The following is a 26,212-nucleotide window of genomic DNA, read 5'->3' on the forward strand; positions in this document are numbered from 1 at the left end:
TAAATACCCTGGCTTTCCCCATCCACACCATTTATCAGGACTTCTTCAGCCAAAGAGTTTTTTAGACATCTGAAAATCCTAGATTTACTGCTAAAGACAGATCAATTCATCCTGATGCTTTCTGCCAATGAATTTCAGTGCTTCTCTTTCAACAGAAAATTTGAAAGCTGGGTAGACACATGTTGAAAAAATAAATAAATACCTTTTCCTTTGGTCTCAGCACCCAAGCTCCTCAAAAGAAGCCCCATAGAGAATCTGAGGTTATGCTAAGTATGTGACTTGCAGTTGTAATCAGTAGAGTGATATTACGTTACAAGCGAGTACCATTTTGGCCATCCCAAACCTGCATTTTTAAAATATCTATGTAAATTGAGGGATTGATAAGACACCATAAAAAGAAAGGTATACATCCACTCTAGATGACATTTTCAAATAAAATAATTTGTTGTTACAGAACAATCTAAGCCCATCACATAGATAAACATTCGTTTTTTTCCAGCGATTAACCATCCAGACACCAGGTGTTTAGGCTGACTTTTTCCCGACATTTTTTAGTCTACTCACACTCCCTCCATTTTCTAACTCTCCAGAGGAAAAAACTGAAGTCCTCTGTCCTTTCCAGCTCTAAAGAAGCACCATGTTTGTGTCCTGACAAACACATTAATCCCATGCCTCTGAAATGTTTAGGTAAAAGTCAACCACTGACCCAAACACAGATTTCAACAGACAGGTCTGCTCAGAATTCGTACAGTCATCCCTCATTATCCACAGGAGATTGGTTCTAGGACCACCCCCCACCCCCAAATCCCCACCCAGTGGATACCAAAAGTTATGGATGCTCAAGTCACCTATACAGAACAGTTCAGTAGGCCCTCAGTATCCACAGATGAGACACAGAGAGCCACCTTGAGTTGGCATTTACTAAACAGTCCAATTTCCCAGGTGGTGTTAGTAGAAAAGAATCTGCCTGCTAATGCAGGAGACACAGGAGACATGGGTTCGATCCCTGGATCAGGAAGATCCCCTGGAGAAGAAAATGGCAACCCATTCCAGTATTCTCTCCTGGGAAATTCCATGGACAGTAGAGTCTGGCAGCCTACAGTCAATGGGATCACAAACAGTCGGACAGGACTAAGCAATTAAACAACAGCAACAACTAGTTTCCAAGTATCTAGAAGTCTCTAGATTCTCTTTGACTGGCTTTCCCTTCCCAGTTCTTGCAGACTATTGTTTTAAAAATTAAAGTTGCTCAGTCATGTCTTTGCAACCCAATGGACTATACAGTCCATGGAATTCTCCAGGCCAGAATAATGGAGTGGGCAGCCTTTTCCTTCTCCAGGGGATCTTCTCAACCCAGGTCTCCTGCATTGCAGGCAGATTCTTTACCATCTGAGCCACAAGCGAAGCCCAAGAATACTGGAGTGGACAGCCTATCCTTTCTCTAGCAGATCTTCCCAACCCAGGAATCAAACCAGGGTCTTCTGCACTGCAGGAGGTTTCTTTACCAACTGAGCTATCAGGAAAGCCCTTTTAAAACTATCACCATTTACAAGTTGAACTGGTTACTACTTTTCATACTTAGCAATGAATGACAGTAGTAGGTTATTTAAATGTTTGTTTTTAAAAAATCAAAGTAGGGGGACTTCCTCGGGGACCCAGTGGTTAAGACCATGTGCTTCCAAATGCAGGGATGCAGGGGATGCAGGTTCAATACCTGGTCAGAGAATTAAGATCCCAAATGCAGTGCTGTATAGCACAGCAAATAAATTTAAAAAAAAAAAATGAAAGTAGGAATTCTGTTTAATACCACTCTTTCAAGTATAGATTACTTATTTTGCATAACAAACGTAGAATATCTTTCTCAAATAAAATATACACATTCTCTAAACACTTTTATTACTATAAATTATAATATCATTATTTCCCCCTCCAAAGACTTAGAGATTCCCTAATAGCTCAGCTGGTAAAGAATCCGCCTGCAATGCAGGAGACCCTAGTTCAATTCCTGGGTCAGGAAGATCCCCTGGAGAAGGGATAGGCTACCCATTCCAGTATTCTTGCCTGGAGAATTCCATGGACCGTAAAGTCCATGGGGTCGCATGGAGTCGGACGTGACTGAACGACTTGCGACTCACTTTCAAGACGTGCGTCTGATGAAATCTTGGAATTGATGAAACGATGACCAGTTTTTAAAGTAAATGTCAATGCTTCTTCAGTTTCTGAGGGATAGTCAAGATCTCAAATCCTAGCCAAAACCTGTATCATCTTAAACTGAAAGTTTAAAAGGAATAAACAATTTAGCTCCAAATGACTGTCACGTAAAATACATAGTCCTTCGATTATTTTGTCTGCTCAAAGACCCTTAAGAGATACATGAACACTCTGCATGTGTGTCTAAAATCCTAACTTTAATAGTCCAAGTGTGAAATCTCTTATTATTTGAAATCTGAAGCTCATTTCATAGACTGCCTAGGAAAGCTTAAAGAAAAAACAGGATTGGTCCTGACTTTTCCTTCCATTTGAGGTAATATTGCTAGCACTGAATCTTTAATAAACAGAAAGTCATCCACATATAATAGGATCTTATTAACCACATTCCCAATCTTTTTTCTTCTGCCCCACATACTGCTATCAGAAAGGCATTCAATGATAAAATGTAAAAAGTAGACAGGAGGCTGCACATACTCTTTAATATAAGGATCGGGGGGAAACCTAGACCTCCTATGTCCCGTAAATATTATTATATGCATATGTCTATATAACTCAGCAAAGGCATACCATCCCTCTTTAACTGATTTCCTCTTTAGTGTCCATTAGCAAATGGTAAAGAAAATGCACTTAAGCAAAGAATATTCTCATGAACCCAACATATAACATTTTCAAATTAAAGTCAACAGGCCCCATCAGAGCTACTGTTCAAAATAAGAATTTTTTGATCAATTTGGTTTTATTGATGGTTCTAGTTTATTTTATTTATTGAAGCAGCTGTTAGTTGTCCATCTTATTAGAATTTTAGTGTGTCCCTGTTAAGTACAGATCTTTACATTACAAGAAATTAAAGGATGTTGTTTAAGAATCTTTAGTCCATTCTTTTTCTAGATGAAGATAAAATGTATTTTGGAACCTGAAGATGTACTTGGGGGAAAAAAAAACATACAATGCATTCACATTTCATTTACATATAGCAGTGTTTTAGTTAAAGCCTCATCAACACAGATATTTTTGATGTTTAGATTTAATATATGACAGGAAGCAATTCCTCTGTGAAGTTAGTCAGATATGTAATAGGTTCTGACCACCAATTAGGATGGAGGGTGTAATTTCCCACACATCCAATAATTCTGACACCACTATCTACCCAGAGATAACATCAGATTCCAGAGGTAAAGGGCTCAGCCTCACAAAACTGTCCCTCTCTTCAGATGCCAGTCGCAAGCTCGGTTGAGGCTTCAACTTTCTGATAAGACTGTAGACCAGACCAACAGCTTGACTGCAACCTCAGAAGAGTCAGCCAGAGACTCCCAAGTTAATCTGTGCCCAGATTCCTGACCCAGAGAAACAGGGAGATGATACATGTTTATTGATTTATACTGCTAAAGTTTAGGATAATTTGTTACCCAGCACTAATACAGCCAATACAGAGCAATTATTTAATTCCTATTACAGAGTAAATCATTTCCTTTACCCTTGGAGTTAAGGAGTCTGTCTGGGAACATTATATGGAAATACACAACAGGCAACCAGCCCAGATAACAGAGTACTGTTTCCTTGACCTTCACATCAGAACATAAATCAGTTAATCTACCCATGTTAGCTTCCCATGGCTCCTCTAATGATGCTAATTCTCCTTTTCTTGAATACATTCTGGGAACTAGGAATACAAAAACCCAAACCTCAAGGTATACACATTAGTTTTAGTCTCCGTTTTTAACCTCATAGCAAATTTCCCTTCCTGAAACTCAAACATTATACTGTATAGTCCTCTCATTATAGCACTTAGCTTTCTTAATCATATGTTTAAGTGTCTGTTTCTCAACCATTTCTTCCCTAGTGCTTTCTTCAATCTTGTATCTTCTGTATCTAGTACTTAACACATGGTTGAAACTTGGTAAGTTTGAATGAATAAATGCGTTACACAGGCGATGAATGAGCAAGCAAGTCAAGAGGCAAGAGAGCAGGGACACAGGAAGTACCACTTGAATGTGTCAGGTTGTTATTAATATGAAGGTCCAGGTGCACATCAACCACTCCTTCTAGCTAAAATGCTCTTCCAGGGACTTCTCTGGTGGTTCAGTGGCTAGGACACTGCACTCTCAATGCAGTGGGCCCAGGTTTGATCCCTGATCAGGGAATTAAATCCCGCATGCCACAAATAAAGATCCTGCATGCTGCAACAAAGATTGAAGACCCCACATTCCACAACTAAGATGCAGCGTAGTCAAAAAAAAGAGAGAAATCTAAAATAAATAAATAAACTAAATTAAGAGAAAATGATCTTCCACTTGCACCCACCCTCATCTCCAATTCCTTGTCAGAATTTTCACTCTTTAATGCTCACCTCAAAGATCTGCCTGCTCACCTCTACACACACACAAGTATGCGTGTATGCCAAGGCAGACTTTCCTTTCTCTGCTCTAAAGCCTTCTCTTCATACTCCCACAGCTCCTGGGTATACCTTGGACACTGTACTGTAATGACTGATTATTTGCCTGGCATCTCCACTGTAAGCCCCTTGAAGGACAGTGTCTTCATATGTATCTACATGTCCAGCCATCAGTTCTATGTGTGGTAGCAGGGGGTACTCAAAAACAGTCTGAATTAATGAGTAAGAGATTGAAAGAATTAGGGGTAGAATTACATTTTGAAAAATGATCTCAGCATAATCTGTTCCAGATAAAATGTCAATCAGGCATATATACTGTTCTAACACCTAAGTGGAGTAAAATTAATATAATTATGTATCACAATAATTTCTGATACAAGAAAATGAGAATTTAAAAAAGTGCTCTAATCCATGGACAAATTCCCTATTACTATCCCCAGATGTCACAAGTGAATCTGCCTCTCAAAAATCACCAATCTCCCCCTCACAAAATGCTAATGTACCTCATGTCCTCAGAGTCTTGAATCACAGCTGAGCCAACTAGAAAAATAACCTGATTTTATGGGAAAACGGGAGCTCCTGGGTTGGTGCTCCCATTTTGACAGGTATATTTTTCTTAGGCAATGGCTTAATTCAAAGCCTCACCAGAAAACACATTTGGAAACATGGGACCTTTCAGAAATTCTCAAATCACTCCACGGGGATGAGCTTCCTTGTGGCACTAAGGCAAGGGAGCTTGGCTAGAGCAGGGCTCCTAAGCCAGGCTGCCTGGCTTTGAATTCCAGCCCTTCCACTCTCTGGCCTTCTGACTTTGGGCAACCTCACTGATGCCTGAGTTTTCTCTCCAGAAAGTGAAATAAGACCCACCTTTAGGAACTGGTGGAAAAATAAAATGGGTTAATTCAGGTAGAGTACTCAGAAACGCATCTAGTAAGTAGAAAACAGTCAATAATCGTCACCAGTAACAATATTATTTCACGCCTATTACAACTGGCTCTGAAAAGGCTGAAAAGCGAAATTCCTCAAGACAGGAGAGGGGTAGGGAGAGTGCACTTACTGATTTGGTTGTTCAGCTTGAATGCAATGTCCAGCTGCAGGATAAATAGCATGAACTGGAACCAAGGACTCATCTCCATGGAAGGGAGGGGGATGTGGACAGAAAACACAATGTCATTGGCTTCAATTTCCCTTGGAATCGCTTCCTCGATGTCTCGGATCTTGTCACATTGGTTGGGTCCCCAAGGCATTAACCATTTTGCCTTGTGATGGTTTTTACGAACATCCACGCATTTCACTGACATGTAGGATACTGCCGTTGTGGGTCCTGGAGCTGAAAAGAAAATGTTTTTCTGTTTTAGAAGAATCATCCATGTAAGTGCCTAATTCTGACTGACATTCTTTTCACTACTGTCCTCTCTCCATTTTTGACCCTGCCTTCCATAACTTCAGGCTCATTAATACCAAGCGTTAGTTGCTCAGTTGTATCCAGCTCTTTGTGACTCCCGTGGACTATAGTCCATCAGGCTCCTCTCTCCATGAAATTCTCCAGGCAAGATTTTCTTTCTCCAGGGGATCTTCCCGATTCAGGAGCACAGCCTGGCCTCTGAGTTGCAGGCATATTCTTTACTGTCTGAGCCACCAGGGAAACCTATTAATACCAAGTGAGTAAAAGTTGCTCAGTCGTGTCCAACTCTTTGTGACCCCCATGGACTATACACTCCATGGAATTCTCTAGGCCAGAAGAGTGGAGTGGGTAGCCTTTCCTTTCTCCAGGGGATCTTCCCAACCCAGGGTTCAAACGCAGGTCTCCTGCATTGCAGGCAGACTCTTTACCAGCTGAGCCACCAGGGAAGCCCCAAAATACTGGAGTGGGTAGCCTATCCCTTCTCCAGCAGGAATCAAATCAGGGTCTCCTGCATTGCAGGCAGATTTTTTACCAACTGAGCTACCTGGAAGCCCTATTAATACCAAGGGATCTCCCAAATCCAGGTGAGGATCCTTCAGTGATCTCTAGAGGTGTCATAAAGTATACCCGAGAGCCTTCTCATTGTATTCTTTCAATAAATAACTGGTGATTGAAAACATGTGTAGCCAGTTTTGTTTCGTTACCTCCTCACACCAAACAAATGTCACAAGAATCAACTATGCTTCACTTTCACCTGCTTGAAGGCTTGGAGGGCACTGGGGCTTCACAGAACACAGTGTCTGAAGTCAGGAAACCTGGGGTCTGAGGCATGGTCGAATGACTTACTCTTGGGTAATTTGGAATAAATTGGTTAAACAAAGCATCTCGCTTCAGGATCCTCATCTGAGAAATAAGCTGGCTGATGGTTGGTTTCTCAGGCTTTTCTACACTCTGAAATTTTACAACACTTCTTTTGATTGAGAGAAAGAATTATTTTGACCTTGGGATCCCATTGAAGGTACCTATCCGAGAGTGGGAACCCAAATACCAACTTGACACTTGAAGGATATACTAAAATATGATCCCTACATTTTGAGAGGGATCATTTAATTTGATAGACCATTAACAACACAATTTTGTAATTATAAAATGGCCATATCACTATAAAAGAAAATTTGGAAACTACGGAGATGTTGAAGTTCAAAACGACATTTACCCAAAATCCTATTTGAGAGAAGGAACCACTGCTGTAAAAATATCAAAATATTATGTTTTTTTCTATCAATGTATACATAGATAAAAATTCAGAGGAATTGATTTGTATAAGTTTAACATACATAATAATATTAACATATGTTTTTATAAAATAGGGTCACACCATACATAGTTTTGTAGAGTTTTCTTTTCTAGTCACTTAGCAAAGCAAAGTAGCACAGTGGTAAATAACACAACCTGTGGAGCCAACCTGCCTGGCTCTGTCATTTCTGGTTGTGCCACCATTAATTCAAGCTAGCAAAGTTAGGGGTGAATTTCTAAAACCTGTGTGGTATTACTTTTACTATCTCTTAAATGGCAATCATAGTAGCAACTAACTCTGAGTCACTATATACATTAAACAAGTTAACATATGAAAAGCATTCAGAATAGTGCTTAAAAGTACATGAAAAAATACAAAATTTTAGCTGTTATATGTATTTTCTATATAATTAAAAATTTTCATCTAGTGGTTGCAAAATAATCATGTGATATACCAATTTAATTTACATATACCCAAGCCCCTTGGTCCAAAAAGTTTGTCTGTAAATAAGAATAATTCTTTGCCTAATATGTTTTGTTAGTAATTTACCTCAGCTCTTCCGTCTGCTGCCTTAATTTGTTTATGGCATATTTTAATACTACAGAGAAGTTCCAGATTTCATATATAATCTCTCCTTTATATTTTTTCCACTCTTTTGTATATAGAGAGATTTTCAAATTTCCAGATTCAGTCGTCACCTTTATTACTTTCTATTATTTTTAACAATTTCATTTTTAAAAAATTGCTTAGTTGATCCACTTGAAATTTGGTTTGCTACAAGGGATGAGGTGAAAATCTAGTTTTATGTTTCTAAATCTTTAAATTATTCCTTACTGAACAAATGCTTTTCTTTTGTTGATTTATGACAGCACCTTTGTCTTATGTTTACCAACAGATTTTTTCTGGACAACCTACTCTATTCCATTACTGTACTTTTTTCTCTTTTTCCATGTATTGAGCTTTAAATTCATGGCCCAACCAACACGATTTTAAATCTTGTAAATGGATGGTTTATATCAATATCTGATAGAGTAAAACCCCTCCCCTACTCCACCTAATATTTGTATCTTTTGCTGGATTTGACTGAAATTAGATTAACTCGATAAATTGATGTGGACAAAGTCAGCCTCCTTTCCCAACACTTAGTTTTTCCACCCAAGAACAGAGATTAACAAATGGAGTCCATTTTGATATCTCTGAAAATTTTCATTGTTTTCTTCATGGAGATCCTTTGACAATATATTTAAAAATCTATTTATAAAACTTTTCTCTGAAAGTAGTGAAAGGAAAACATAAATTATGGTTTATGTTCATGGTTTAAATATGTTTAATTTGGTACATACGATACTTGACCTACTGTGCTTTTAGACACTTAATGAACAGAAATCATCTCTTATTTGGAACAGATCAAATAGCAACTAGAGGAATATGTAAAGTAAGAGAAAAAAATCATTTATGACTAAAGAGTGTGTATTATTTATTAATACTTTGCTCTACTTCTAATACTCAAATACACATTCTTCTATCCCTAAATATCCATCCTAATGGTAAATTTCGAGTAGTAAAACACTATATTCCCAGAAAGTTGGGATAATGCCTACTGAAACTTATCAGAAAACAAAGCATTGCTGAACTCTAGCCGTAAGTCCTTCAGTGCAGTATCCTGAATACTGCAACACAGAGCCGTCACTAATTCAAACCAGAAAAGTTTTTCTTTACAACTGAAAATGTAGCATGAAGACATTTTATACCTAATCCATCTGAAATCAGACATCTTACTTTTTATTAGAGATATAAATCGATCAAACTCTGGTCATCCTGACTCAGCTAAATAGCCCACCAACATTACAAAGACCAAGTGGCACATTTAACTAAACTCCTTTTAATGTGGTTAGAGGTATAAACAGGGAGACAAAAGTCATGAATTCTATTTTTGGCTAACATACTCAAACTGACTATTTACTGCAGAAAATAGTTACTACATTTTAAAACTTCTATTCTTCCAAAATGAACCTAACCCTTTTTCATTTCTTTTTTTTAATCCTTTTGAAAAACAAGTCACTCTCTTCTTAGACCAAAATGAAAAATAACTATCTGAGTTTCTACTTAACCTCCAAAGCCACATTCCAAACTTTAATAACAGAGAAGCTGAACACTTTACAGGCACAAAGCCTGCATTTTTAATGGATATGGTGAACGCCTGCCTTTGTAGCAGCCTGAATTATTTTCATTCTTTCATTAGTCTAGTGTTTCTCACATAGAGAAAAATATCCCAGGAATACTAATATTTTCATAAACATCATAACTTGGAGAACCCACAAGTGCATCCCAAGCTATATGAGAATCACAAGTATTTTTCTCCACTTGAATAAATCTAGTCTAAAAAAACCTTCTGCATAACTTTAAAAACCTGAAGATAATTCAACATTTTCCATTTCTAGGAGTGCTCAAAAGGGAAAACACTTGTTTGAAAAAGTAAACAGATTCTGATAGTTAAACAGAATAATGTTTCCTGAATAATATATTTACAGTTCAAGACAACTTCCTATTCCAGCTAAAAGTGAATTTCCAGGTGTTTCTTAAGTAGAAAGCATATCAATGTAAACCAGAAACAAAGCCTACAGCTACTAGCTGGCTGCCTACTGTAGCAGGTGTTTTCATCAGCTATGGCCAAAATTGTGACTACGCAGGTCCCCAGACAGTGTTTAAAAATCAAAAGAACTCTGATTTCTGTCCTTAAATTGTTTTAGAATTGTGAAAGATTTTATCGTAAGGGAAAAGAATGAGATGGGAGAAGCTGAAATTATCTGTAACCTTTGAACAAGCCACAGTTGACTAACCAACAGTTATACATAAGGAAGGCCTCAGTTAGTCACCAGCGTGGTTTTAGGGATTAATAGTTTGTGTATTTAAGAAGGGGGCTGGATGGATTCAGGTCAACAAACTGAGTCATGTTTGCTCAGGTGAAAGCTAAAAATAACCACTGCTCAGTATTCCTAGGATAGTCATGTAATATCACCCAGCTGCCTTGGCACGCATTTTAAATGTCCCCTCTACCCATCCATATACCATTTAGTTGAAAACAAGTGGCCTAAAGCTACTTCCACATCAGTACAATTTAGTAGAGCAATCAGGCCCAAAACGAATATGCCCAGGCACTGTGGACTGGTTAGTCTATGTGGGTTAATGCCACTCTCACAGGAAGGCACCAAGCTACTCTTTGAAAATACCTTCACAAGCTTATGAAACGCCACCCCATTTTAAGGTCAGTCCTCTTTACCATGTCAAACATAAGCTGTATTTTCTATTTTTTAAATCTGTATTTCAACACAGTACTTATTGGCCTCCACCTCTCCGCTATAATGGAGAACTGTGAAATCTGACACTATACAACCTTTAATTTTAAAGTGATAGGAAATCGATAAGACTTCTAATTCAAGGCTGTGGAAAACTGAGCAAGCACAACCTGAAGCCTCTTTGAAAAGTTGGTGACCTTTCAGTGACATATATTACTAAGGGTCATATTGCATTCACCAAACATGTCTTAAGTACCTACCATACATGAAGTACTTAAGTGAACCTAATAGACACCGCCACATGGAATGTAAAAATAATGGGGAAAACCAACAATCCATAAATAATTACAGGAAAAAGTAATTATAGCTGTGGTGATACTATATTTACCCTGACATTACCTGAGAAAGGGCAATAGTTGGATATTTGGGAGGTAGGAGAAATGAATTCACTAGAATGAGGCAAAAATTCCAGTCGACATTACAATGTAACCTTGAAGAAAAACTCAAGTGAACAATGACTAAACCCGTACTTCTTTTGGAAGAATATTCATTGACTCCAGTCAGCTTCCTGTTATGGCATCTCAAATGGCTGTCCAGTTTACAAATTGCTATCTGGCCAACCACTACCGCTATCATGCTCAAAGTTGACTCAACATCAAATCATTAGCCCCTACTCCCGCAAAACCCTATAATTAGAGAGTCGGACAAAGATACAAGACTTGGTTGCCCCCTAGAAAAGTTAAAATAAAATTAAAACAACATGCTGACATGACACATGGTCTCCATTTAAGCCAACACAGACTATTTATTTCTTTGCTTTATTACAAATAAAGAAGATTCCTTTAGCAATTATCTAGAAGTATTACTATTATGTGGGCACTGTGCTACCTAAAGATAGAGACAAATGACAGCCCCAGAGCCTGAGTTGCTCACACAGTCAAGTGTGGGAGGGTGAGTAGTTGGCAGAGAAGTACATCCTGATTGAAACGAGCCCTTACAGATGTTTGCACAGGATGCATCATTTGTGAAGAGGGCTGGGAGAGCTGCTTGGCTGAGGCCTGGACTTCAAAGAGAGCAGGTGTTCATTAGCCGGTGGAAGAGGGGACAGGAGTGGGGAGGCACTGAAGAAGAGCATGTGCTGGGCCAGAAGATATCTAGAAAATCACAGTACAGTCGTCCCTATGTGTCCACTAAGAATTGCTTCCACAACCCCCACAGATACTAAATTCTGAGGATGCTCAAGTCCCTTCTATAAAATGACACAGTATAGTCAGTCCTCCTGATCAGCACACCAATCCTTGGTTGATCTGCAGATACTGAAGGCTAATTGTATGGTCTGTGTTTGAGGATTAAATTTAAAAAGTGATCATTTAATAAGTGAAAATGCTGGACCACACCAACCTTGTTACAGCCCTTGGCTGCTTCTAACCAGTGGTACAGTTCTCTCAAGGGCCTTGGCTTCTGCTCCCAAGAGTCTCAGCTTCACTTATACAGCAACATAAAGAAGAGACCCACAAACAACAGAATTTTTATTTGAGGGGGCGGAAATCTTTCCTTCTAAGACATGCTGATATCTTGTAGGTAGCTACAAGGTAGCTAACAGGGTGCCCCAGAAGGAGCGAAGAAAGCAATAGGGTCTCCAAAGAGCTTTGCAGTCTTCATTATCAGGAATAGCCTTCACTGAATGAGAGGAAGGTTGTCTTCATTGCAACCAAAATGTAATTTCAAGATTAATCTGCTTTGGGTTTCAAGGTGAAGGAATATGGAAACTAGACCAGTAAAAGGGATAATTCATGTTTACAAGCATTAATAACTAGAACCCCTCAAAGTGAAAAAGTAATGGTTTTAATTAAAAGTTGTCAACCATTTCAGAAATATTTTAGAGAATTTTTATAATAGCATCCAGCTAACAAAAATGAAAAAAACAAAAACCATATACACTGATTTAAAAACACAGTCATTTCATGATGTCTGAATATCAAATCATTATGCTATACACCTTAAACTCATACAGTGCTGTGTGTCAACTACATCTCAATAAAGCTGGACAAAAAAATTTTTTTAATAAAAACATACAGACAACTGCTAACAGATACTTTCTACTGACTCAAGAGGGAGGTTGATTTAACTCTCAAAATCTAGTCTTAATTCAAAATCTGCTGTCATGATCTCTGCACCTCTATAAACATGAAAAATTGATTTATCAATTTTTTATAATCCCATTTATTCTCTTTGTTCCACAAAAAATTTTGGTTTACTAGTGAATATTAAACTATTATTTTTAAAAAGGAGTTGAAGCTGATTTAAAAGGATGGAATTAACGTTTGGGTCATTAAAATTACTTGGTCTATGTCTGTAGGTTAAAAGTAGAGAGTAAATGCAACAGCTGGATAACTTAAGCCCCCACAACTCTCACCTGAACTACTGATACAATACTAAATGGCTCAATATCCATTCTACTTTGTAATATAAAGAAAACTTCCACTGCCTGGCTATGAACGGTATGTATAAGACATTTATAAAAGATTATATACTCTAATTGGTTCTAGGCTTTGCCTATCTGAATATCTATGCTTGCCTAAATGAGAATTTATAAGAAATGCATTAGGCATTTAAGTCCTTTGGACAATACCAGGGTTTGCTTAGAATTCTTTGATTCCAAGAAAGGGCATGAGGGAAAGAGGTACATAAGCGGCAGAAACCAAGGAGACCAGATGAATATCTGTTATTTATACAACTACAATTTTTATTCAAAGACCCCACCCCCAAAAAAACATAAAGGAATCTAGCTAAATTCAGAAATTAGCGTTTAAATGTATTAAATAGAGTTCCCTCAGAGACCGTATCTTTCTCAAATTCAGAAACCTCCTACATTAATTCTAGTTAAAAAAGATACTTGTGGCATATACCATGGGGCCAAAGTAGCCATATCATATCATCTGGTCTAGTTGTGAGGTTTCTGACACTAGCAATTCCTTGAGCTGATTCTAGTTACTGTTCCCACTAGGTCAGTTTCTAAAAAAGATTTCTTAGTATCTACCAGAACATGTACCTCAGTTTTAGAATGTTTCATAATAATGACCACTTCAAAATTTTCAGCCAAAGAAAGTGTAAATGCTTGTGTTAAACTGACTTAGTGCTTCAGAATTAACTGACTCGGTCTGTTAATTTCTTTACTGAAACTGCTCTGAAGTTATAATGGTCAGACACTCTACCTCTGCCACTGACTTTGAAGATAAAATTCTCCTATATTTCAACCAGACCAATTAAATCTTACTAGATTACTAAGTGAAATATTATTTTACAATTCAACTTCAATTATTGGAGAACTGAGAGTGGATGTGCAGGGCCAAGATCTGGGGAAGTAATCTTTAGAATTACCCTAGCTATGCCCTAGTGCGTGTAATGGGGTACACTAAGTGATACGTAATTCATTCTTGCCAGCAGTTTTCAGTAAGCAGTAATTAATTATGCTAACATCTGTTCTAGGAAAGCTAAATTTTTAAACATAGCAGAACAATCCTCTACACTAACCTGCCACTACCAACACACACACACACACCTCCACATAGCAGAGTTGAATGCAAAGTAGTTTGTACTGTACACACACAATTCAAGCATGTATTTTAAAACAGCTCCCTGCAACATAAACTTATGAATAAATGACATTTCAACACCAAAGTTTCATAAATTGTAGCAAACACTTGGTGCAATTCATTCTTTCTTTTAAAAAATATTGAAAAGTCGTATATATTTATATCTTAGTATGAGAGGATTTTAAATGCTTGGCCGGCAACCTCAATTGTTCTGGAGCCAAAGATGTAACAGCTTTGAAGAATAGAAGAATTACTCTACATTTGTCAGAATCTACACAGCAAACATGAAGCACCACTTGGCTTCCATTATTTGCCTGGCTTGGATCCCGTGGAACTGAGGAGTGCTGGAACCAAGAGGAAAAAAAAATTAGAGTGCTTTGGGAAACTGAGCCAAATTCTTACATAGTATTTGAAATGCTGTGGTAAACATGAAGTTTCTTTAGGCTCAAGATTAGTGCCAGTTTTTTTTTTTTTTTTAAATAATAAAATGCACATAAAGAGCCCTGCCAGAAATTTAGCACATAAAATCTGCCAACCATTAGACATGCTAATTGGGGGAGCAATCCTGAATTCAGGTTAAAAAACTGACCCTCAACTTTGGTGTCTGGCAACAAAAAGCGATTATATTAAGAAGCTTGACAAGAGTATATCAAATCACCATTTCTAACCTCTAGCTCTGAAAAATATCTACAATTACTGTTTCTCCATCACTGTAGAAATACTCAGAACACTATAAGCTAAACACACATGAAGTGAACAAAAAAGGCCTCCAAAGAAAAACCAAATGGCTCATCTGTTGATGCTATTGCTCATCACTCGGCAAACCAGTCATCTGGGCTGAATTTTTGACTTTGTGCCAATGTGTCAAAATCAGCCATCATTCAGCCAAAAGGCTGTGGAATGCAGCCAAGACCACCTATGGAAAGTGAATTATAGCATCTTATAATTTACTACCTTGGCTATGATCTCATAAACCCAGCATGGAAGGCAAACCACCTCTTGTGTGGGAAATCTCTCAGAGTCCCTGTAGAGGCCCCCAAAGCTGCTCTGGCAGAGTATTGGGGTGGGGAAGACACCAAGTTAGCCAGCTGGCTCTGCAAGCCGGTGAGCTTGCCACTAGCACATCTGTGGGGTGACACTCTAGGGTTAGAAAATCCTCAAATTAAATCTTCTAAGAGAAACAGCTGCTTTGTTCTGAAGTCTGTATTACACTCTATAATAATGTCACACTTTTATTACCTATAATTATTATCAGCCCTGTATTTTTATAAATTAGATATTCTACTTTTATCGATATTATCAATGTTAAGAATAAACATGAACATTAATATGTGACTTGCACACTGCATTTTACAAAGCGCTTTCAGACACTTGGATTATTAAACAGGTCAAGTTGTCATTATAATGATCCCCGCTGTATACGAATTAGATTGGTGGTTTTCTCCCACCAGTAAGTGACACAGCTGGGACTGGAATCCTGGTCTTCACTTCACATTTGCTGCTCCTTCTAATACGCCACATTGCCTCGACTGCCAGTTAATTTATTAGCCCTCACTACTTATTAGTACCTGAGAGGTGACTTGCAGAGAATGGTGGCCCACATTAGGGTCCAATGGTGGCTTAGAATGGTGGCTAAGGATGACTGAACAGGACCCTAAGGAGCTCCGCAGACAGGGCACTACCTAGCACTCCTGCCAGCTTATCTGGAAAGACTACAGTCAGCAACAGATGGCCTCCACCAAGTTCCACAAAAGGGTGATGAATAACAGGCTCCCAAAGCGCACTGAACTCACCTGAAGCTAATTTGACTAGAGTTTCGGTTCTAACCTCAAATTCTGGGCCAGCAGTCTGGGATATTTCACCTAGAGAAGATCCAGCTCAAGGAACACATGGTGAAATTGCCATGAAAGAGTCTGTGACAGACCTCGTAGGCAGAATAAGGGCCAAGGATACAAATGAGAGGCAGAGGCTGAATTCAGAGCAACTGAAGGAAGAATTCATTGACGGTTTGGGTAGACAGACAATGGCGCAACTTGACTCAGGAAAGGGCGCGCTCTCCACCACATCCATGGAAACATTCAGGAAATAACTGGATAGATAAGAGCCTGATCTAAGTCAGCGGCAACAAAATAGGAAAGTCACAATGTGTGAATACATGCAGGATGTTGGGGAATGGAAACATTAGGGTCCAATAAAGAGGGTCATGGAGTTTACTGATTTATTTTTCTCCATATTCTGACCCATGTAGGAAAGGAACAAAAGTACAGGACATGCTAAAGGGTCAAAAATTTAGTGTTGGACAGTACAAGCTGAGGCTAAGGTCAAGCAAGTTCTGTTAATGACTTTATTTGGAATTTCACAAATGCTAAGAATAATCATTTCCCCTTCCCTGATTACTCAAGAAAAAACTGGACCTTATACTCTGTGAATTCCTTAGAACTGGAGGTAAAGGTACATGTTAAGGGTAAACTGAAATTTTAATGGTCACATTCTTAGGAATTGGGTTTTTTAAAACACTGAAATAACAAAAAATTGAGTAAACTCACTATAGGACTTCTCTGCTTGGTCCAGTGGTGAAGAATCCACCTGCCAATGCAGGGGACACAGGTTTGAACCCTGCTCTGGGAAGATCCCACATGCCACAGAGCAACTAAGCCCTGTGCCCCAACTGCTGAAGCCCATGAGCCCCAGAGCCCATGCTCTGCAACAAGAGAAGCCACCGCAATGAGAAACCAGAGAACCACAACAAAGAGTAGCTCCCACTCCCTGCAAAAAGAGAAAGCTAATGTGCAGCAAGGAAGACCCAGGACAATTAAAAAACAAGGTAAAGTCACTAAATACAGGTTAAATATTTTAATATTTTCATCAGGTCCAGGTGTCAGCTCAAGTGCCATCTCCTTCATTCAATTTGTTAAACACCTAAAACATGCCAGCATCTAAGGCCTCCACCAATTTCCCATCAGTAACAAATGATCCCTACACAATCTCTGATGCCAATTATCACCTGGTCTGTGGCTCTGTTAGAGCCTTTTACTTTATTTGTAAACATAGCTTCTGAACCTTACAAAATTGCAAGTTCCACTGGGGAGGGACCAAGTCTTATACAGCATCAAGCATAGAGACTGAATAGGTCCTCCGAACCTGAAGTGAACTATTTACATTGAAGAGTCTTTATGTCATGCTAAACACATTGTTATGCTTGATTTATCTAACAAGCTTTTATCAAACACCCATTAGATTATTTAAATATGTCCTTGGTGTATCACATCCATGGCCCACCTATACCAAAGTACAATTAAGACTAGCATTCAGAGAGTTTGGGAAGAAGCCACGGCTGCCTTCTGTGATGCCAACATCACAATGGCACACATGCTCATTTCCACTGAGCACATGATGGTTCATGCAGATCTTCATTAGCCTATATATGAAATGAATACTGAATTTTGAGGATCAAAATGAACTTGTCCTAAACTGAAACATGCATACCCCAATCCACAGGGAAAAAAAAAGTAAATTCACACATCAAAAGAAGGTGTATAAGACAAACAGCAGACAAGCAAAAAATATGGTAATTTTTGAAAATTTTCTTCCAAAGGGTTTGCAGCTACTATTAAAATTATAGAAGCATGTTTGGATACCACTCTTTAGCATATTTCCTGGAAACTAAAGTTCACAAAGGTAAGATAGTTATTTACCCTGCCAACACTGCCCTGAAGGGATCAAGGCCGGCACAACGGAAAGAAAATAGGAGACAAAATGAGATAAAATATTCACATCTTAGACTGAAAGAATCCACCTGCCAAGGCAGGAGACACAGGAGACGTGGGTTCGATCCCTGGGTCGGGAAGATCCCCTGGAGAAGGAAATAGCAACCCACTCCAGTATTCTTGCCTGTAAATTTCAAGCACTTCCTTTTAATGGCATCTAATCCTACTTTTGAGACCAAATCTACAAAACAGCTCAAACAGAAACCTGCTGCCTGTATGATCTATTTACCTAGTGGCTCTAAATGAGTTTTTCTTTCTGGTGCAATGAATTACATATGAAAGTTCTCAAAAGAGTAGCAAAGGAAAAGCAGTGGAAGACTTGACACTGAAGGGACTCTGGAGCACAGGATGGTACAGAAGTCTTGAGATGACACATGGAGCTTCTGAATGGTGACACGCAAATGCAGTTGTGACCGGAGTGAAGATCTAGTTAGGGTAAAGACTCTGAGGGAGTGGGAGTGAGAGAGAGAAGTTAAGGATGTCCAGGTTCCTTGCACGGGCAATATCATTTGCTAGGATAGGAATCAAAAGAAATTGAATGATATGTCATGTGACAGTCAGACTATATAGAAGCTGGAGTATCAAGCTTATTACAGAGTTCAGTTTATATGAAGTGGGGGGTGTAACAGCTAAAAGGTCAAATACACAAATGACTAAGATTTGAAAGAGTAGTTAGAATTATTCTAGATGGTTAGAATTATTCTAGGTGGTTCCAATGTTGCAAGTTCAAAGGAAGAAAATCTGACAGCAATAAAAATCAGACAGTCCAAAGTTGACCTAACCAGTTGAAGACAAACAATTGCCAACACTTGTGTGAGTAGGAATGCTCCTGTTACTAACACTTGGTAAATGCAAAGAGTACAGAGGATGAGGTGGCTTCCCTGGCAGTCCAGTGGTTAAGAATCCACCCTGCAAGCGGGGGACACTGGTTCAATCTCTGGTCTGGGAAGATCCCGTATGTCACGGACCAACTTAGCCCATGTGCCACAACTACTGAGCCCACAGGCAGCAACTACAGAAGTCTGGTCGCCTAGAGCCTGTGCACCCCAACAAGAGAAGCCATCGCACTGAGAAGCCCCTGCTCGCTGCATCTAGAGAAAGCCTGTGTGCAGCAATATAGATCTACCACAGCCAAAAAATAAAATAAATCTTTAAAAAATACAAAAAAATTGCAGAGGACATCTGAGCACTGGATGGGGATGAAAAGACCGCCTTATGGCCTTCATCATTACATTCTATGGGCACTCTTCATATGTTCAGAGCTTCAACTCTGGCCACAAATTGGCTTGCTACTCCTGAATTACTTCAAGTTTGAGGATAAGAATCTTGGTGGAATAAATTATCCCAGGGATGGGAATTGTGGCTTTCTAGTACTAGATATACCACTAAGCAGACAAACTATTCAACCAAGCTTGAGCCCCCAGTTCTCTCAACTGTAAAAGGCAGTGTTTTTACTGCTAGACACTCCTAACTTAGAAATGTTTCGACTCTAAAGATAATTTATATATTCTATGTTATAGTGAAATTCATTCTTTTCAAGGTTGAAACATACCCTTTAAAATTAGAATCAATGTATAAGCCGATACTATAGGCTGCCATGCCTTACCCATCTAGCCCCTTCTCTCATTTGCCTTGTTATTTTCACATCTGTTAGTGGAAAAGACTGTAATCTCCTACACTTTGTGTTGCCTATTAAGGCCAAAATGTGCTCTGGGTGTTTTCTATCTTCCAACAACTGGTGATATCAACAAACTATTCCAGAAAGTAAGAGCAAGCTAGAGCCAACTGTATATGTAAAATTTCATTCTGATGAATTCAGCACAATGAAATATACTCCATAATACATACTATGGGAAGGTGGTCCAATCTACTCATAATGAAAACATTTAGGGAAAAAAACAAAAAACTCCATTCCAGCTTCTAGCTGATGGCCCATACACTCACAGTATAACACAACACAAAGACATTCCAATACAATGAAATAATCTGGAGTATGTCCAACCTCTATTTTTCAGGATGATAGAGATAGGCTTAACAGAGCTGAGTCTATTATTCAGAAGAAATGGAAATCGTGGCAAACACTGCTCTAAGCCTAAAGATCATGGGCAAAATTTGCTAACAAGACATCAATTCATAACATTCATTTCGATTTTCATTTAAAGTGCTGGGTTAATACATTTCAAAATTTATTCAGATTACCCTTTACGAAAAAAACGTTCCATAAGAGAAAACAACAATTACTGTGCAGCAAGGGAAATGTTTTCACTGGAAAGATTTTGTAGATTATTGTAGGCACCTACAAAAACAGAATAAGAAAATTTAAATTTAAAATTTAAAAAGGGCTCTAGACTCAGAAAAACTTGGGATCAAATTCCAGCTCCATTACTTACTAGCAATTTAGCTGGGCTATTTACTACATAGCCTCACAAAATGCCAGTTTCTCCTTTGAAAACTTTGCTGAGAGAACCCACCTCGTAAGTTTGTTGTAAAGACAAAAATAATTAATAAAAAGAGTCCACAGTACCTCACACATAGCGAGATCTTAATAAGTGTTAACTATTGATAGTAAGGATGCTGCTAGCAGATGGTGAAGAAGAATCTGATGAGAGATGGCAACATACTCCTTGCTCTCTATCCTGTCTCTCCCTCCTCCCTCCAGGGATATGTTTATCTAAACATTCAAAGAACTAAGAGGTCTGAATCTTGGGTCATTAAAAACAGAGGCTCTCAACAGTCAGAGAGGATACTAACAGCATTTTGACTTGAACATCTAAAATGTCTTTCCCTAAGAAATATCCCAGGGATATCCTAAGTAGCGTGTTGTCTGAACACAGAACTAACTCTTAATTTTCTCCTCAGCAAAATGAGATTTTAACATCTTTTTTCACATTTTCATAAATTATTAGAAAATAACTATAGCCAGGAGTATTACTGCAGGCCTTCCCTCCTCCTCCCTGCAGATAAAGACAATGCTGGTCTTGCTTGCTCTGCTGCATTGCCCTCACCTGGTCCCCAACAAGCATCCCACTATTGCTGCTAACTGGATTCTTTGAGTTTTCATGACACACAATCAAGAGAAAAGGGACAAGTATAAGAAAAGGGCTTGGATTACAGAGAATTTTACGTGAGGAGGTTTTAGGGGTATTTTGGAAGAGAGAGGTTAGAAGCATCAAAGAAAAGGGGGATTTCCAGAAGCAGCGCTACTGATTATGTCTTCTTTACTGTGTTTCGCAGTATGAATAGAGAACTTAAGTTATTATACTATTTTAAATTCATTTTTGGTGGATTGTCCATTTCTCTGACAGAATCACTACTTCAAGATGGATCAGTCAGGTCAGTCATGTCTTTAAATAGGGGCAACATTAAAAGAAAAAGATAACAGGTGCAAAAACTTCATACAAACCTTTGGCAGGACTAATTAGCACATAACACATGACATTGGGAAGATGGAAAGGACTGACATTTTAGAAAGGCAAGTTAGGGGCTGACCATATGAGGTTTGAGCTACAGCTACACTAGATCATCATTTTATTTCAATGTCTTGTTCAAAGTCTGAGCTCTTTACAACCAGAGAGCTGCACATGCCTATTCCCTCTTAATATTGCTGGCTACCCAGTACCCTTCCCTCCACTCCAGAGTTTCTCCACCTCAGCACTATTGACATTTTTGGCTTGATAAATTTTGTGGGGCTGGCTGTTCTGTGCACTATAGGGTATTTGGCAGGAGCCCTGGCTTCTATTTACTAGTTGCCAGTAGCATCTTCTCCCCTCTCGAATGCAGTGAAAACCAAAAATGTCTCTAGACATTGCCAAATATCCTCTGGGGAAGTGGGGATTGTGGGGGGGGGGGGGTTGGGGGGGGTCATAATTAATCCTGGTTGAGAACTCCTGTTTTTTCCCAATCCCTCAGACTTAGAAGAAAAATTCATACCCTGCTAAGCCAACCCATGATACTCCCGTTTCAGAGGTTACAACTCAGGGATTCCGGGCCCTCAATAATCCATAACCATCATAGTTGCCTACATGCTGGACTGGCTGCATTGTGCATCAGGTTGTCATCTACAAATTATAAATGATTATAAAAGTTACTGGTCATTGGGTATTTCTTACATGCCAGGAAGAAGAACAGAGGATTTAACTGGGTTGATTTTCATTCTTATACAGCAGTAAGTGGTAAATATCATTGTCTCCATTAAGAGATGAGTAAAATGAGGCTCTGAAAATGTAAATAATTCAAACAAGGTCACAGCCAATAAATGGTTGAGCTAGGGTTTAAACCTAAATCCATCCAGGCGCAGAGTCTCTATCTTAGGTCACACTGTTTCTCCTAACGAGAAAAACCAATGCAGACATATGTGGGAAGTACATTTGGCATGAGTTACATGAGCTAAAATGGGGAGGTCAGTGCAAAGATTGTTACAAAACTCAGTGTTCTCTGAACTAAGCTGATCACCAGTAATAGAGATGTGTTTGTTCTAAGGATACTAATAAATTGATTTTTGATTTATGGATTTCCTGCTGAAAACAGGAAAATGGTGGTTTCCTGTAAGTAGAAACAAGCAGTATCTGGTTGCCATGGTAGCAGAAGTAAACTTAATCTTGACTGAGAATACAATCACCATATAGAAACAAGTATGGTCAGGAATCTTATCAGAAAAGGGTGTTTTCACCTGGAAAAGAGAACGTCAAAAGAGAGAAATGATACAGTCATCTTATGGAAAAAACCCAAATGAAGTTTTCAGCCAACACAATATTAGAACTTTTTGGCCCACTCAATATTTGAAAAGTCACCATCTAACAAAAGGGAAGCAGCACATGTTCTAGGTTATTCTAAAAGGAAAATCCAAAATTCATGAGTGAAAATAACAATGAATTATAATACAATCTGGTAAGGGAAGCCAGTTTTTCACTGAATCATAAGAAAGAACATTTAACCATCATAGTGTTTCAACTAGATTGAAAAATTAAACAATTTTAATTGTCTGTTGAGCAACTGTCACTGGAATGGAAAAATACTGGCAGGGAGGTTGTCTCTGTTGGGGAGATCCCAGTGTGGGTAAGGTTGGACTCAACAAATTCTCAGGTCTTCTTATAAAACAAGAATCTCTTGTTTTTCTAAAGCTTTGGGAAATTTCAGATTCCAGTGAAAACAGAGGGTGGGAAAGCTGGAGGTCTCCATTAGGCGAAGAGCACCAGCAGTAGCTCATTGTCATAATAGCAAAGGCAGACTCCAATCTTGCCTGGGAAGGAAATATCATTTAGGTGAAACGGGTTAAGAGAGGAAAACCCTGTGGGGGACTTTTTTCTGTTCTGAATAGATGGACACGGGATAGTGCAGCAGGGTTTTTTGTTTTTTTTTTTTAAAAAAAGGATTGTTTCCCAATCCTAAGATACACTGTGATGCATCTTCCTTGGAATTTTCAGCCACCTCTCACTACTGATTTCAAAAATCCATTCTGTATTTTAAAGAAAACAAAAAAAACATCCAGGTAAGGAAAAGGCTCTGAGAGTCCCTTGGACTGAAATCAAGCCTAAAAGAAATCAACCCTGAATATTCATCGGAAGGACCGATGCTGAAGCCGAAGCTCCAATACTTTAGCCACCTGATGCGAAGAGCCAACTTACTGGGAAAGACCTTGATGCTGGGAAAGATTGAGGGCAGGAGGAGAAGGGACGACAGAGGATGATATGGCTGGATAGCATCACCAACTCGATGGACATGAGTCTGAGCAAACTCTGGGAGACAGTGAAAGACAAGGAAACCTGGCGTGCTGCAGGCCATGGGGTTGCAAAGAGTCGAAAATGACTTAGTGACTGAATGACAACAAGGGAGTAACTAGAAGAATGAACTATTTCTTCTAAATGCTAATATTGCCTTCGGTTTCACTGTCTTTGATATGCCTCAATGGACAATTCATCACCAGATTCAGGGAACTGATAGGACAGGGCTAACCTCTAACTTTCCACTTGGAAAACCAGCCACACTGTAAATTTGTTGCACCTGTCTTGGAAAATGAAACTGTTACAAAGTCAACTTCTGCTAAGGCCCACAATTTCCCTTGTAAAAGGGAAGAGGTGCTAAAATAATAACAGGTTTAAAAAAAAATACTGATTCATCTTACCATATTAAATATGAATAACACTAAGGGAATTTTCCCTATCTCTTCCTCTCCAGGACACACAAAGCATTTACATTCTAATTGTTTTGTACCCATTAAGTGGGGAGCAAAGATTATTATCCTCCTTTGATTTCTAAGAAAGGGACTACAGAAAGATTAAACAAGTAAGTTGTCCAAGTTGCTCAGTAAATTGAGATGTTTGAAGCTGTCCATTCAGTATTTGCTTAGCATTACAAAGTGACTGAATCCTAACTCACCGAAATTCCTAAAGCTTCTCTCTTCCCCATTTCCAAACATGCATGAAATTTTCTGCGAAGCACAAAGCCGCCACCAGGTTGATCATGGACAAGGGGATCCTATCAGGTCAGCAACATGTCTGCAAGAAGCCTGACTTGGCTTTCCAACGAGAATCCACCCACTACTTTATCAAGTGAAGCTGAATCTGCCTGGCCATGTCTGGGAAATTTTTAACTCCTTGATTAGCTATTAACAATTGGTTTCACTCAGACGAGACAGAGGACAAAATAATAGTGGTTTTAAAAAATGCCTCCACCATTCTGATTACAAAGGAGGCATGATTAACGAAGTTCCCTTTGTGTCCAAGCTCCATTCTGAGAGCCAGAGAAAGCGCTTTCCACCCCCCTGTTTTGATTGCTGAGTCTTTTCCTACTTGTCTCATCACCCACACAATCTGTTCATAGCCCAAAGAGACAATCCAGCCAGTCTGTGGAGAGTTCCTAAAACATTTATGTCGTGAAAGCAGACAGGATGAACAGGACCTCATCTCACAAAGGATGACGGGACATTCAGCAAAAGAGTTCACAAAGGGAAATACAGACGGAAGGCTCTAGGCTGAATGGATTTGCCCACAATGACTAACACAATGCCTGTCCTTATGGGCATTTGTAAACCTTCTAGTCAATTTACAGCCACCCCCAGGTTTTGTCCCCCAAACCACTGCTTTTAGAAAGCACAGTTTTTAAAGAAAATATAATTATCGAGTTAAAGAGGTCCAAATCGGTGCTTTCAGGATCATTCAGTCTCTCTAGACGTTTCAACATGAAAACAGCAAGACAGACAAAGATTCTTAGCTCAAAGTTCCTCCTCAACCATGTCAGTGGGGCAAGATATGCATATAAAACAGAGCATTGCCTAGCACATAGTAAGTGCTCACTGAATACTACCTAACATTTTTACCAGATCCTGCTGTTTTATTAACGATATTTTTATATATGTCCTGCCTGTGTACTCAGCTAAAGCAGGGCCACCTTATCTTTCTTTGGTACATTTCAGAAGATAAATTCCCTGCCTTCATACACATCTTCTTATTTACAGATATAGAGATCTGTGGCAAGTTACAGACAAGATACTAAACCTAGTCTCACAGCTGGTGAGAAGTAGGTTCCTTGAGATCTCAGCTCATTAACTTCATGCTTTCTTTCCATGACAAGATAGATGAGCAGATTATCATGATTTATGCCTCAATGTATCTAGACAGATTTCTAATCTGTCAAAGACTCTGAGGACTTACTCAGGACTTTGAGCCCTTGACACAAAGAAAAGAAATGAGTGGTAAAGGCCAACATATTTGGCTTTGAGAAAAACATGCCTCTGTTTTTATTTGCCATGGGAAAGCATTACTAGCTCTACTTAGCAAATAATCAAAGGCAAGAAGAAGCATAAGGGATTAAATGATATGTCTAGGGAGGCAAATGGGCCAGATTTCTCTGATACGCCGCTCATAGCTTTTTCTATTAAGTTTATTCTTAATTCAGTACCTTGAATGATATGAATCTTGTCTTGAATTATGCACATCAAATTGTGCTTCCAATGACCACCCAGACCACAAAGGCCCAGGTCAAACTCCCTAATTCTTCAAAAAAATTCCTTTTATCTAAAAAATACTTAGAACACTTAGTCTATTTCACTCACTTTGACCTTAACAAATATCTTTATTTTATCGCTCTTGCCTCTCTAGTCAAATTTAAGTTGCCTGAAGGCAAGATGCATGTGTGCTTTCCTTCTATAGCCCATGACTAACCCGGCTCAGAGACTGTAGTAACATGTACCAGCTCATTGTTTGTTCTGCCTCACAGACTTCTGGATTTCCAAAGAAACTTCGAGTCATCA

At 38.8% G+C, this 26,212-nt stretch overlaps 1 protein-coding gene across 1 annotated transcript in view; it reads right to left on the bottom strand.

Moving 5' to 3' along the window:
• The window catches only part of WLS (wntless Wnt ligand secretion mediator), a 116,267-nt gene that overhangs the window by 69,490 nt on the left and 20,565 nt on the right, over positions 1 to 26,212 (bottom strand). The window contains exon 2 of the mRNA XM_005678278.3: positions 5,661 to 5,933. Within this exon, the coding sequence (XP_005678335.1) occupies positions 5,661 to 5,933 (273 nt within the window). The remainder of the gene's footprint in view (positions 1 to 5,660; positions 5,934 to 26,212) is intronic.

The sequence above is a fragment of the Capra hircus genome, chromosome 3 (assembly GCF_001704415.2).
Source record: "Capra hircus breed San Clemente chromosome 3, ASM170441v1, whole genome shotgun sequence".
NCBI classification, from domain to species: domain Eukaryota; kingdom Metazoa; phylum Chordata; class Mammalia; order Artiodactyla; family Bovidae; genus Capra; species Capra hircus.